Genomic DNA, 14,351 nt, shown 5'->3' on the forward strand with positions numbered 1-14,351 from the left:
AACTTTTATTAATAAATTAAACAAACACGTAACCCAACCAGCGCACCAACATGAAACAGACACAGATACAATGACGACTGGGGAAGAAACCAAATGGAGTGACAATTATAGGGCAGGTAATCAAGGAGTTGATGGAGTCCAGGTGAGTGTCATAATGCGCAATTGTGCGTGACAATGGTGACAGGTGTGCGCCATGACGAGCAGACTGGTGACCTAGAGACCGGAGAGAGATCAAACGTGACAGTACCCCCTCTGCGACGTGGACCAAAAATCGCCGGTCGCCTCAGCTGAGGTGCAGACATCTGACGACCTCCCCAGTTGCCTCGGTCGAGGCACGGGAATCCTTCGAACCCACCGGCTGAAGCCTCCCAGGTAGCTCCGGCCCAGACACTCGGACCCGATCATCATCAATCATGTCAATGCGGAGTTATATGGAGCCCTTTGCACAGCGATGCTGTACGGAGCTTGTTTTGGTCTCTGCATGCCTCCAGAGGTTCCACAATTACGTCACACCCTCCATACGGAGACTCCGACCACATTTTTGGATCAAGCATACACTGGCTGCAAGGCGCTGCATGGTCAATCCGATGTCTGAAGTGGCAGTACAGCATTTACTGCAGATGCCAGGCCTTTCATACTTCTTGCACTTAGCAGAGCAGGGCAGAGCTGTTGTGAAGGAAGTTGTCAAGGAAGTGAATTCGTGTTTATACTGGACCTCACGCCCCCACCTAATGTCAACCAATCATGTCAATGCGGAGCTATAGACCCCTTTGCAGTACACAACACACTGACATCACCCACAGATGTGCAAGACTCTTGGCTGCAGTAAGAAAGCTATCGCCATCTGTGCCCATTCAACATAGCCTAGATTTACGTTTTTATTACTTCTAAACAAAATAACTTTTTGAGGTTCGCATATGCTTACAAAGATGTGTTGATTCTTACTTGAACAGTCGCTAAGATTATATTTGGCTGTGATCTCTGCAAAATAACTATTTTGGATGCAGACGTTGTTGCTTGAATGCTATCGCTTATTAATATAGGCTGTAGCAAAAGTAGCCGAAGAACCATTTTACTGGTTGAAGTGTTTTTAATTTTTTTAAACCTTTATTTAACTAGGCAAGTCAGTTAAGAACAAATTCTTATTTTCAATGACTGCCTAGGAACAGTGGGTTAACTGCCTGTTGTACCTTGTCAGCTCAGGGGTTACTAGTCCAACACTCTAACCACTAGGCTACCCTGCCGCCCCTTAAGTATAATGCAGTTGATTTGTGATGGTGACACAAACATTATATTAAGCAGGATATTTATACAAGCCTTAAAATCCAATTATAATCCAAAAGTAATGTGAAATGCACTCATAAACAACACGTAAAAAGGCATTTTTGCTGGCATTCTATAAGAACTCCCCATGTTATGCCACCAACTTGCATGCATTGCCCCCGTGCATCAATGTTTGCAAACACAGAGAGGGGTCTATATGGAGCCCTGCACATTGTTACAAAATTTGAGAGGCTTATGACGATTCACACCTTCCGACCACATTTTCGGATCAAGCATAAATGGGCTTTTACTCACCTGCTTCTCTCTGTCCGCTCTTAATGCGTGTCTATTCCACCGTCAGTCTTTTTACACTGCACAAAAATATCAATGCAACATGTGAAGTGTTGGTCCCATGTTACATGAGCTGAAATAAAAAAATCCCAGAACATTTCCAGATGCGCAAAAAGCTTATTTCTCTCAAATGTTGTGCACAAATTTGTTTACATCCCTGTTTGTGAGCATTTCTCCTTTGACAAGATAATCCATCCACGTGACAGGTGTGAGATCATTAAACAGGTGCGCCTAGTGCTGGGGACTATAAAAGGCCACATTAAAATGTGCAGTTGTCACACAACACAATGCCACAGATGTCTCAAGTTTTGGGGGAGGGTGCAATTGGCATGCTGACTGCAGGAATGTCTACCAGAGCTGTTGCCAAAGAATTCAATGTTAATTTCTCTACCATAAGCCATGGTAGAGAATTTGGCAGTACTTCCAACTGGCCTCACAACTGTGTAACCACGCCAGCCCAGGACCTTCATGTCCGGCTTCTACACCTGCGGGATTGTTTGAGGTGAGGGTGGAAGGTGGTCAGGAGTATATCTTTCTGTAATAAAGCCCTCTTGTGGATAAATCAATCTGATTGGCTGGGCCTGGCTCCCCAGTGGGAGGGCCTAGGGCCGGTCCTTGCCATTCTAGTGTAACCAATGTGAAATGGCTAGCTAGTTAGCGGTGGTGCGCGCTAATAGCGTTTCAATAGGTGACGTCACTCGCTCTGAGACCTTGAAGTAGTTGTTCCCCTTGCTCTGCAAGGGCCACAGCTTTTGTGGAGTGATGGGTAACGATGCTTTGTGTGTGTCAGTAGTTGTGTGCAGAGGGTCTCTGGTTTGAGCCCAGGTAGGGTCGAGGAGAGGTACGGAAGCTGTATGGTTACACTTGCAGCTTTACAGCAAAGAACAGCTTTTCTCTAGCTTAAACCATGCTTCAGGCCGTTTTAAACTAATCCTGGGTCGCTAATTATTGATATGATAACAAACAACGTTGTTAAGTCATGTTACCTAGCTATCTAACAACTTGGTAACTTGACAGTAGGTTTAGGCAAATTTGATTGGCACAGGAAGAAAGACAAAGCATCTGCTACTCAAGAGATGTGTTTCAAAGGTAGGATTCATATAGGTCTAATATAAGCCTAAACTATATTAAAACTTGATTTATTTATTGCGCTCCTTCAATTCTGAATGGTGCCTAACGAGAGAGAGGTGTGTGTGTGTTTATGAAAGTGAGGTAGACAGAGGGAGTGTGTCTGTGTTAACTGAAGCGTATAATTCAGTGTTTTCCCCTTACTGACACAATGACATGCTTGTATATTCCTTCCTCCCATTCCTCCAGCCAAATCACAGGTAGGACTTTGCACAAATGAGCAAATCACCCATTCTATGCAGTATCCTATTATATACTGAACAGTGTGAAGTTAAATTCAACGTGTTGTATTGAGTAGAAGTGTAAATTTCAGTGAGCAGGTTTTTTGAGAACGTTTAAAAAATGTGAACAAGTGGCCGGGGGACGGGCGAACAGGATGCTAGGCCAATTGTTTTTTCTTTCACTGTGGTATTTGCGATACTACTTGGTATCGTTTGTAAAAATGTTGGTATCATGACAACACTACTGCCCTTTCTGCTCCTTCAGGTTCCCTCTGTCCCACATCCAGATGGAGACCACGTGGACTCCCATGTCAAATGGGTGGACTAGGAATGACTGCATTGTATATTTACATGTTTCTGCTTTTATCTAGCGGGCAGTGCTGCAAACGTGGATATGCTATCGTTTTTAATATACTGTATGTACATTTGTATTTTACTGACTATTTCTGTAGATATATACTCGTTGAAAATAATCTCTCTCTGCCTCCCTTTATTCCCCACTCTGCTCTGAGTGTTTGGTTCTCTCCTGAGCTCATCGAAGGCTCAGTTTGTTCTTGCTTGCACTGTTTACATATGTCTGCTAATGATTATCTATTACATATTATATAGTATAAACAACAACAATGGACTGTGTTCAGTACATTTATTTCGGAAGTAATCCATCATAATCGGAAAGATCAATTCAATTCATTGATTTATCTTGTCTTGTTGGCGGCTCCTTGTTTTTTTTCACCACTCTGAACTTGTCCCACTGGGAACTTTAATGACTGCTGCTACCTGTTAGTTAACAGCCATCTCACCTGCAGCGTTTCCACTGGGGAGCATTGCAGTGTTCATTTTAATAGAGGCTTGGTAAGGAAGGCAAGGGCCACTGCCTGGTTTGGGCCTAGCCAGGCATGAAACACACTGAAATGGTTGCTTTTTAATTGGTCCTGTCCCAGGGGAGTAGAGATGTGTTATTTGGTTTGTGGGGAGTCATTCTAACCTAGCTCTGTGTAGTCAGCCGAGAGCACATGACCACAGTGATCCATTTTCTGAACACTGACGGAGCCCAAAACAGCAGTCAGCGGACCCCACTGCCGTTCTCGTCTACCCTTCTCAGCCTCAAGAATAACCGGGGAACTTGGATTTCCACCAATAATGTGAGGTCATCTTCACACTAGGGACAATTACTCCATTATCGGTTCATTTTCCTGAAGAAACATGGAAAACCTCACAGTGAGTGTATTTGAAAAACTTTTCATAGAAAAGAAAGATGATGTTAAGAAATCGATTTGAAATGTGTCTGTATTCTAACATAATAAAAACAATTATGTAATAGAATTTGTCTGCTTATAATACTCTAATAAACTTCAATTGTAAAGCTCCTTTCTTACATTATTTGCACGTTGCAACCCAAGTGCTCTACAAACGATTAAAAAGATGCAAATATTTGTTGTATGCAAATAATGAAAGGGCATTGGGAATGAATATGACCAGATGTACTAGAATAGAAACCATTATCACTGATGGTCTTGGCGATATCTTTCTATTCTATCTAGGGATGGGCCTCAAAATAATATTACATGTTTTCTACTTATGTTCTCATAGTATATATTCCTGTTAAATGCTCAGAATAATAATTCATTTAATTTGTAAAGTGATTTTTTTTTTCACACCCAAGGCGCTAAATTATTAATTGCATTATAATGCAATTGTCCTACTGTATAATACCTGCTTGGTAATCCCATTTATGAATGTCAATGTTCTTGTTTAGGCTACCCAGGGCAGACAAATTATTAGTGATTTGTGTCCTATTGTATAATAAACATTTGTATTAATTAAAGCTAGAATCCTTAATTGGAATCAATAACAAAGCATTTTCCACACCCCTGTTTAGCAAAAAAGTTAAGGGATTTGGATGGAGAAATGTAACCACCCCCAAATGTATAGACGGAGCTATGCACATAAGGACTGATTACCCATGATATCAAATGTATAGACGGAGCTATGCACATAAGGACTGATTACCCATGATATCAAATGTATAGACGGAGCTATGCACATAAGGACTGATTACCCATGATATCAAATGTATAGACGGAGCTATGCACATAAGGACTGATTACCCATGATATCAAATGTATAGACGGAGCTATGCACATAAGGACTGATTACCCATGATATCAAATGTATAGACGGAGCTATGCACGTAAGGACTGACTACCCATGATATCAAATGTATAGTTTTTACTATGTTTTGAAGATATACAGTGATTGTTTACATTTACGTTGTTTACAAACAGGAGTAAAACAAGCTCATATTTAGGGTTCTGATGGGGTACGATAGTTGAACTAAGCTCATGAGGCAGTTATAAGTAATTTTCTTCCAGACTCAATGGGTATATATCATTAATTTATACATAAAAAAAATTGATGTAGCAACTAATGATTCTAGTTTGGATTAATGTCATTTAGATTTGGAGACATTAAAGCAATAAGCTCCTCTCCTTGTGGTTTTAGCCGGAGCAATGGCGGGAGATAGTGAACAAGAAGATGCGCTTCCCTCTGGAGCTGATCAGTGCCATCCAGGAGGGGAACATAGTGATGGTGTGTGGCCTGCTGAATACTGGTGACGGTATCATCCGCCAGCTGGACGACTCCGAGGACCGGCTGTGGAGAGAGGCCCTGAACCTGTCCATCCGCCTGGGCAACGAGGACACCATGGACGCCCTCCTCCAGGGCATCAAGTTTGACTTCCGCCAGATCCATGAAGCTCTGCTGGTTGCCGTGGACACCAACCAGCCCCGCGTGGTGAAAAGGCTCCTCGACCGCCTGGACCAGGAGAAGGGCAACAAGATGGATGTGCGATCCTTCTCCCTGGCCATCTTCGACCACTCTATCGACGACTCGCAGTTCGCCCCAGGCGTGACCCCGCTGACCCTGGCCTGTCAGAAGGACCTGTATGAGATTGTCACCATGCTGACCCAGAAGGGCCACATCATCCCAAGGCCACACAAGATCTCCTGTGCCTGTCTAGAGTGTAGGAACGGACGCCAGTATGACCTGCTGAAGTTCTCCCTGTCTCGCATCAACACCTACCGTGGCATTGCCAGCCGGGCCTACCTGTCCATCACCTCAGAGGATGCCATGCTCAGTGCCTTCGGCCTCAGCAGGGAGCTACGCAAACTCTCCAAGAAGGAACCCGAGTTCAAGGTTAGATCCTGTTTGTGCTTATGCCCATATAGTCCCTCTGCACAAAGTATGTGGTGTATTACCCTGGAACAAATCTCACGTGGACAGACTACGTAAACATAAATGACGCACAAATGTAGTTCTGGGTTAACTGAGATTAATAAATGTTTTCATTGTGAGTAACTATAACTTGTTACCATACCATTACCATTTTATTCGGTGCTGTAATGTCCATCCGCCTAGCACTAATGTGAAGTGCTATTAGATTGTTTATCTGCGTGATTGTTTGTGTTCTCTCTCTCCCCCAGCCTCAGTACTTGGGTCTGGAGGAGCTGTGCCAGGAGTTTGCGGTGGAGCTGCTGGGGATGTGCCGTAACCAGAGTGAGGTCACCACCATCCTGAACAGCTGTGGAGATGAAAGCCAGGACGCCCTTGACCAGCAGGCCTTCGAGGAGGGCATCCCCAACCTGACCCGCCTGAGGCTTGCCGTCAACTGCAACCAAAAACAGGTAGAGCCACAGTAATATACGGAGCGAGTAGACAAGACCATCCCTGGGTATTTTATACTGTACATAGACCTAGATTCTGAGTGGCGTTATTTGGGTTGCTGAACATGTTCAGTGAGATGAAAGGTGCATTCCTCTCCATATGTCCTGTTTGTGAATTCTGGCCGCTCTTTCTCTCTTTCTAGTTTGTAGCCCACCCTATCTGCCAGCAGGTGCTGTCCTCTATTTGGTGTGGGAACCTGTCTGGCTGGAGAGGCAGCAAGACGGCCTGGAAGCTGCTGGTGTCTGTGGGTATCTTCTTCACCATGCCCCTCCTCTGCCTCGTCTACTGGATTGCACCCAAGTCCAAGGTCAGATGGCCTCAAGTTCTGTAAAGGTAGTGATGTTGTATGGGCCTTGTGTGACTCTGTGTGGGTCTGTCTTGGGCCTGCAGATGTATGGGTACATTTTCTCATGTATTTGATTTTGCTTTGTATGTACTCTACTGTGTTTCTCTCAGGTGGGAAAGATACTGAAGATTCCGGTGATCAAGTTCCTTCTTCACTCTGCCTCCTACATGTGGTTCCTCATCACATTGTTGGGAGAGTCCATCACCATGGAGTTGTACAGAGATCAGTTTGCTTCACGTCAGCAGAATATTCTGCACAGCTCATTCCACATGGTGTGGGTGGTCGGTGGGTTAGCTATTTCTCCCTTAACACCGACTCTGTTATTACTATGAATATTAAAATACCAATATTTATACAGTTTTTCCTTTATGGTCGAATGGGGAAATTGACAATTGGGCATACAGCAGTTATCAGTCAAGTGACAAGTCCTCCATATTGTACTGTCTATCATCTACAGGGTTCTTCTGGTATGAATGTAAGGAGGTGTGGATTGAAGGTCTGCGGAGCTACTTCCTGGACTGGTGGAACTGCATGGACATGATGGTGCTCAGCATGTACTTGGCCTCCTTCACTCTGCGTGTCCTCATCATGCTCAAAGGTCACTTCCTGTGCCAGGCCCCTGACGGGACTGAGGAGTGTGCCTACTTCACCCAGACTGGTGAGAGAAAGAGGCTTTATTCAACCAGAGACATGGATTTGGGTCATTATCATGGTGTTAGATTTGAAATTGACGTTTTACCAGGATGGGGGTCCATTCCATTTAAATTCAGGAAGTAAACAGTAATTTCAGTTTATTTCCTGTTCCAGAATTGACTGAATTGAAATGGAATTGACCCCAATCCTGCAATACATGTTCATGTTTCCTGGGGTAAGCTGGCTAATATTGTTTGCCACTGCCCTGTAGTGCGCCAGGACTGGCATCAGGAGGACCCTCAGCTCATAGCTGAGGTACTGTTTGCAGTGACCAGTATGCTGAGCTTCACCCGCTTGGCCTACATCCTGCCTGCACAGGAGTCCCTGGGTACACTCCAGATCTCCATAGGGAAGATGATCGATGACATGATGAGGTAGGATGAAATGCTCAGGCTATGCTGTCCACTGAGATGTTGTGCAATATATACTGTGGGTTACTGTCTGTATGTGATTGTGCTGTTTTCCTCACAAAATGAACCAATATTGGTTGGTTGATAGATACGAGTCTCTTTTCTCTCCCTAGGTTCATGTTCATATTGATGATTATTGGAACTGCTTTCCTCTGTGGTATCAATAACATCTATGTTCCTTATGTCACCCAACCATATCTTGGAAGGTAAAGAATATTTTAAAGTAAACTATACTTAACTACATAGCTTCATAATTATCTTATTAAATCATTATGAGAATCATAAACCTCACGACCCTAACTCCATTCCTTAGGTTTAACGAGACCTTTCGTTTCCTGTTCTGGACCATGTTTGGGGTGGCCAACCAGGACTATGTGGACATGCCCGAGTTTGTGGTTGCAGAGTTTGTGGGCAGAATCCTTTACGGCATCTTCACCCTGGTGATTGTGATCGTGCTACTCAACATGCTCATTGCAATGATCACCAACTCCTTCCAGAAGATTGAGGTGAGAAAGATTGCACTCAGGAAACTTGGCTCTCAGTTGGTCCACCTCAAGGGCAGGACAGATGCCTTTGAATGGAAGAAACTGCATTCCACTGTAGCAGATAAAACTGTTTCAAAGCTCAAATTCTAGACCTTTATGATTACACAGTAAAGTTTAGAAAGGATTCTAGAATGTGCCCTGACTGCTGATTTCTGTACCTGTCCTCTCTCAGGATGATGCTGACGTTGAGTGGAAATTTGCCCGATCCAAGCTCTATCTGAGTTACTTCCGAGAAGGTCTCACTATGCCTGTCCCCTTCAACATCATCCCCTCACCTAAGGCCTTTTTCTACCTCATACGGTAGGTCAGGGGTCTCCAACCCAGTTCCTAGAGAGCTACCCTTCTGTAAGTGTTCGCTCCAACCCCAGTTATAACTAACCTGGTTCAGCTTATCAACCAGATAATTATTAGAATCAGGTGTTCTAGATTAGGGTTGGAGTGAAAACTTACAGAACGGTTGCTCTCCAGGAACAGGGTTGGAGAGCCCTACGGTATGTTATACTGTTATACAGCCAACTTCCTCTACCTACAATAGAACGACCTCTATCTCAAAGGTCAGTTTCGTCTCATATTTCCTGTTTTCATGTTTATCCCAGGGGTATTTTTCGTCAGATCTGCTGCTGTTGTACTTTGAACTCGACACCAGACTATCCCCCCATAACCTCCATGGTAAGAACTCCACCTCAGCTCATTTGACGTGGCCTTGACATACAGAATGCAGACCAATGAGAATGTGTCTGTTCCCTTCGTTGTCCAGTCGAACGGGAAGGAGGTGGATGGTGGAGGGTCGGGGGAGAACCAGATACCTTATCGCCAGCAGGTGATACGGGCTCTGGTGCAGCGCTACATTGAGTCTGAACGTCGGAAGTTTGAGGAGACCAAGAGAAAAGGTAACACATCATGTTTCCTGACCCAGCCTTAGGGCCTTCAAGTCTTCAGTTAAGACATGTTTATGTGTTAAAGGTCAGTTAAACAGAGAGGAAGTACTGACTTGGCCTCACACACGTACAGTATACTCTGTTTAGTACTGTATGTATGTAAATAGCATTGTGGTGCATTCAGTGGCATTGGTTTGGTCTGTTCTTACCTCCTCAGATGTGGGTAATCGGATCACAGAGCTAAACAAGGTGGTGGGAAGGCTGCATGCTGAGATGAAGGCCATCATGCAGGTTCTGGTGGACTCTGGCCAGGCTGCAGGAGACATCCCCAACACTGATGGCTCATCCATCCTGGGGAAATACATAATGGGAGCCAAGAACAACTTCAGGGGGTTCGACAACAGGCTGGACAACAAACACACACCTCTACGGGTGACTGTGGAGGTGGGACAACAGGGAAAAGTAGCGGAAGAGAAGGCTGGAGCAGTGGTGATGCTAGATGACAAAGGGATGGAGGTGGAACACGACAGAAAGGTGGAGATAGGAAAGGATGGAAGGACAGCAATGGGACTAGACAAAACAGTGGAGATGGAAAAGGAGGCAAAGGATGGAGGGATGGTGGTCAAACAGGAAGTAAAGGTGGATGTGGGGCTAGATGGAGCAGAGGGGACGAAACAGGTAGGAGACATGGATGTTGTGAAGATGGAGGAGGGGAGAGCTGATGGAAGGAAGGGAGAGAGAAGGGTGGAGGAGGTAGTGAAGGAGTCAGAGCAGAACATGGAAAATGGAGGAAAGGGAGAGGTAAGAGTGGAAGAAATGGTAAAGGAGACAGAGCACAAGATGGAAAGGAGAGGCAACAGTGACGGGAAGGGGGAGAAGGGGATAAATAAGGCACGCACCAATGAGATGGTGGAGAAAAGGGTGGAGGGAGAGGCCAGTAAGGCAGAAGTAAGGATGGAAGTGAAAGACAAAGGGAAAAAGGTAGATAGCTGTGTGGATAATACAATCAGGGACAAAGGAGTTGTAGGAGGTGACAAAACAGTTAATGAAATGGGAGGATGTGGGAATGAAGGTAAAGTAGACATGGGATTGGAAGATGTGAAAGAGGTAGAGAGGAAGGTCAAAGCGATGGAACTAAAGGAGAAAAGAGTGGTGGGGAAGATCAACGTGGCAGAGAGGTGGAATAAGGGGGAGGGGAGGGCAGTGGAGGAGAATGTGACTGAGAGGAAGGCTGCCAAGGCTGGCATGGTGGTGGTGGAGAATACTGCCAGGGCTGGGGTGAATATCCTGGGGGAGAAGGTGGTTCCTTCCCCGACCGGCAGCAGCAGCTCACAGGACACTGGCTTCGGCTCACAAGAAGGGGAGGGGTCCATCAATGGAGGACCAATGAGACCCGCATATCTGAGTGCATCATCTCCAGATTAGAGGTGTCAGCCAGTTAGCATTGTTTCAGTCAAATCCATAGTACAGTAATTGGTTGACCACCGGAGATGCTTTACATCAACGCAGCAATATACACTTGCAGTTGGTAGCATAGGAACATTTTGCTGTAAAAGGAGGTACAAACCATTCGAAGGTGTGTATACTGAACAAAAATATAAACGCAACATGTAAAGTATTGAATGTTCATTTCTCTACCATAAACCGCCTCCAACGTTGTTTTAGAGAATTTGGCTGTACATCCAACCTGCCTCACAATTGCAGACCACTTTTAACCACGCCAGCTCAGGACCTCCACATCTGGCTTCTTCACCTGAGACCAGCCACCCGGACAACTGATGAAACTGAGGAGTATTTCTGTCTGTAATAAAGCCCTTTTGAGGGGGGAAATGCATTCTGATTGGCTGTGCCTTGCTCCCAAGTGGGTGGGCTTATGCCCTTCCAGGCCCACCCATGGCTGCGCCCAGCCCAGTCATGTGAAATCCATAGATTAGGGTATAATTAATTTATTTCATTTGACTGATTTCCTTATATGAACTGTAACTCAGTAAAATCTTTGTTTTTGTTGCGTTTAGATTTTTGTTCAGTATATATTACAAAAAGCTATCTCACTTTAAATACAACTTTTCAAACCAATATTAAAATACTCAAAATATACATTGTGTCCTTGCGTGTTCATTATAAAGTAAAAAGTAAATTATTTCAGGAAGACTGGCTACAGTGCATTTGGAAAGTATTCAGACCCCTTGACTTTATCCACATTGTTGTGTTACGTTCCACATTGTTACGTTATCTACACACAATACAGCATAATAGGTTTTTAGACATTTTTGCAAATGTATAAAAAAAAAACAGAAATACCTTATTTACATAAGTATTCAGACCTTTTGCTATGAGACTCGAAATTGAGCTCAGGTGCATCCTGTTTCCATTGATCATTCTTGAGATGTTTCTTCAACTTGATTGGAATCCACCTGGTAAATTCGATTGATTGGACATCATTTGGAAAGGCACACATCTGTCTTTGTAAGATCCCAGTTGACATTGCATGTCAGATCAAAAACCAAGCCGTGAGGTCGAGGGAATTAACCGTAGAGCGCTCGAGACAGGATTGGGTCGAGGCACAGATCTGGGGAAGGGTACCAAAAATGTCTGCAGCATTGAATGTCCCCAAGAACACAATGGCCTCCATCATCCTTAAATGGAAGGAGGTTGGAAACACCAACTCTACCTATAGCTAGCCGCCTGGCAAAACTGAGCAATCGGAGGAGAATGGCGTTGGTCAGGGAGGTGCTATGTGGAGATGGCAGAATATTCCAGAAAGAGAACCATCTCTGCAGCACTCCACCAATCAGGCCTTTATGGTAGAGAGGCCAGACTGCCAGCCATCACGTCTGGAGGAAACCTCGCACCATCCCTATGGTGAAGCATGGTGGTGGCAACATCATGCTGTGGGGATGTTTTCAGTGGCAGGGACTAGAAGACTAGTCAGTAAGTTGTATTGTCATTTTTGTTTTGTATTTAAATGCTACTTTAAATGTGTACATGACACTGCAACAATATTTCCCCACGAGGACAATAAAGTCAGTAAGTAAGTCAGGATCGAGGGAAAGATGAACGGAGCAAAGTACAGAGAGATCCTTGATGAAAACCTGCTCCAGACTGCTCAGGAACTGGGACAAAGGTTCACCTTCCAACAGGACAATGACCTTAAGCACACAGCCAAGACAACACCAGGAGTGGCTTCAGGACAAGTCGTTGAATGTCCTTGAGTGTCCCAGACAAAGCCCGGACTTGAACCCGATCAAACATCTCTGGGGAGACATGAACATAGCTGTGCAGCACTGCTCCCCTTACAACCTAACAGAGTTTGAGAGGATCCGCAGAGAAGAATGGGAGTAACTCCCAAAAATACAGGTGTGCCAAACTTGTAATTTCATATGCGAGAAGACTCGAGGCTGTAATGGCTGCCAAAGGTGCTCAGTACTGAGTAAAGGGTCGGAATACTTATGTAAATGTGATATTTCAGTTATTTTTTAACATTTCTAAAAAACAGTTTTGAGGTATTGTGTGTAGTTTGAGGGGGAAAGGATTTAATCAATTTTAGAATAAGGCTGGAACGAAACAAAATGTGGAAAAGGTCAAGGGGTCTGAACATTTTCCAAATGCACTGTATACAGCTCTGACAGTCTCTTCCTTGTTGGTAAAGATGATGAATCTTTCCTCAGTCCCCCTTGCCCCCTCATCAGGCTGTGTTAGTCTGTTTGTATCTTTATGTTGCCTTGCGCAGGTCTCAGCTTGCAGAACACCTTCCTCTCCCCAGAGGTTGCCGCAGCAGCTCATTAATTCATCACCTGGAGCATCACATTCCCTCCTGTTCCCAGGCTTCACACAACACCGGAGTTCCTCCACTGTGGAAAAAAACCCACCTGGCCTTTAGCTCCCAGTGGCACAGTAGGCTGATGTAGCATCAGGGACGGGCTGATATCATCCCACTGTTCCCATCACGGAGCTCTAGCTAAACATCTAGACCCTCCCTAGATTTGATCAGCACTTGCACTACTATGTATTGAATGATTGTAGGCCTTCATATGCAGATGTATACATAACTTCCAACCAATAGGACATCTTACAATACATTTCTAGGAGATGCCGCCATCTGTACATTATGTTGAGTCTCACTTGTAGAATGTCTCACACAATTCTGGGCTTTTACCAAGGGTGCTTTGTTGTTTCAGCTATTATCTACTTAATCCAGGTTTATCTTTATTGCTGCATTGGTCTCTAAGGTCCAGGTGTATATTTTTTCTTAATTTAATATTTGTCTAGAAATGGTTTCACTTTTTCCTTTTGCTAAGCACTTTAAACTGCATTTAAAAATACAAAAAATACATGTGCTTGATAAAGTTATTTGAATACCTTTGTTAGGGGTTTGTCATAGAAATGAATGCCTAATCCCAAATGGATCCCTTACCACTTGTGAAGATCAGAGGATTTGACGAGTGTAAGCAATATAGTAATAGCTCCAACTTGCCTTCTGATATTCTAGGTGGAAGTTATGCCATATTTCTGTCATGGAAATTTGTGCTTTTCTTATAACTAATTTCTGTGTTCTATTTAAGTGCTGTTCTATAAACCAATTTCTGTGTTCATGCAAGTGGTTGACTGAACAAATCCTCTTATCAGTAGCTGCAATTTGGCAGTATGCCCAGACCTTGTTTTGAGAACAAACTCACATTATGAAACAGTATTGGTCGGTCGCATGAATGAAACAAAATGGTAATGATGAATTAATTATTCTAAATCATGTGTTAGGTTCTAAATATTAGAGTAAGAACTCTACAGACACTATG

The 14,351-nt window shown here is 44.1% G+C and overlaps 1 protein-coding gene across 1 annotated transcript; it reads left to right on the forward strand.

Moving 5' to 3' along the window:
* The first annotated feature begins 3,231 nt into the window (after nucleotides 1-3,231).
* On the forward strand, nucleotides 3,232-11,655 carry LOC118391242 (short transient receptor potential channel 2-like). The gene is made up of 13 exons (XM_035782426.2): nucleotides 3,232-4,181; nucleotides 5,466-6,158; nucleotides 6,446-6,646; nucleotides 6,829-6,993; nucleotides 7,143-7,317; nucleotides 7,490-7,690; nucleotides 7,937-8,099; nucleotides 8,249-8,341; nucleotides 8,449-8,641; nucleotides 8,853-8,980; nucleotides 9,277-9,349; nucleotides 9,438-9,570; nucleotides 9,776-11,655. Exons 1-13 carry the CDS (start codon nucleotides 4,167-4,169, stop codon nucleotides 10,981-10,983), a joined length of 3,441 nt encoding a protein of 1,146 aa, XP_035638319.1. The 5' UTR covers nucleotides 3,232-4,166; the 3' UTR covers nucleotides 10,984-11,655.
* The last annotated feature ends 2,696 nt before the right edge of the window (nucleotides 11,656-14,351 follow it).

This window comes from Oncorhynchus keta, chromosome 12 (genome assembly GCF_023373465.1).
Source record: "Oncorhynchus keta strain PuntledgeMale-10-30-2019 chromosome 12, Oket_V2, whole genome shotgun sequence".
Lineage (NCBI taxonomy): Eukaryota > Metazoa > Chordata > Actinopteri > Salmoniformes > Salmonidae > Oncorhynchus > Oncorhynchus keta.

Bases quoted from the DNA above. Each gene is read 5' to 3' on its own strand.
- LOC118391242 (XM_035782426.2), top strand. The intron at 8,981-9,276 runs GTAGGTCAGGGG...TGTTTATCCCAG, and splicing joins GCCTTTTTCTACCTCATACG to GGGTATTTTTCGTCAGATCT. The intron at 9,350-9,437 runs GTAAGAACTCCA...TTCGTTGTCCAG, and splicing joins ATCCCCCCATAACCTCCATG to TCGAACGGGAAGGAGGTGGA.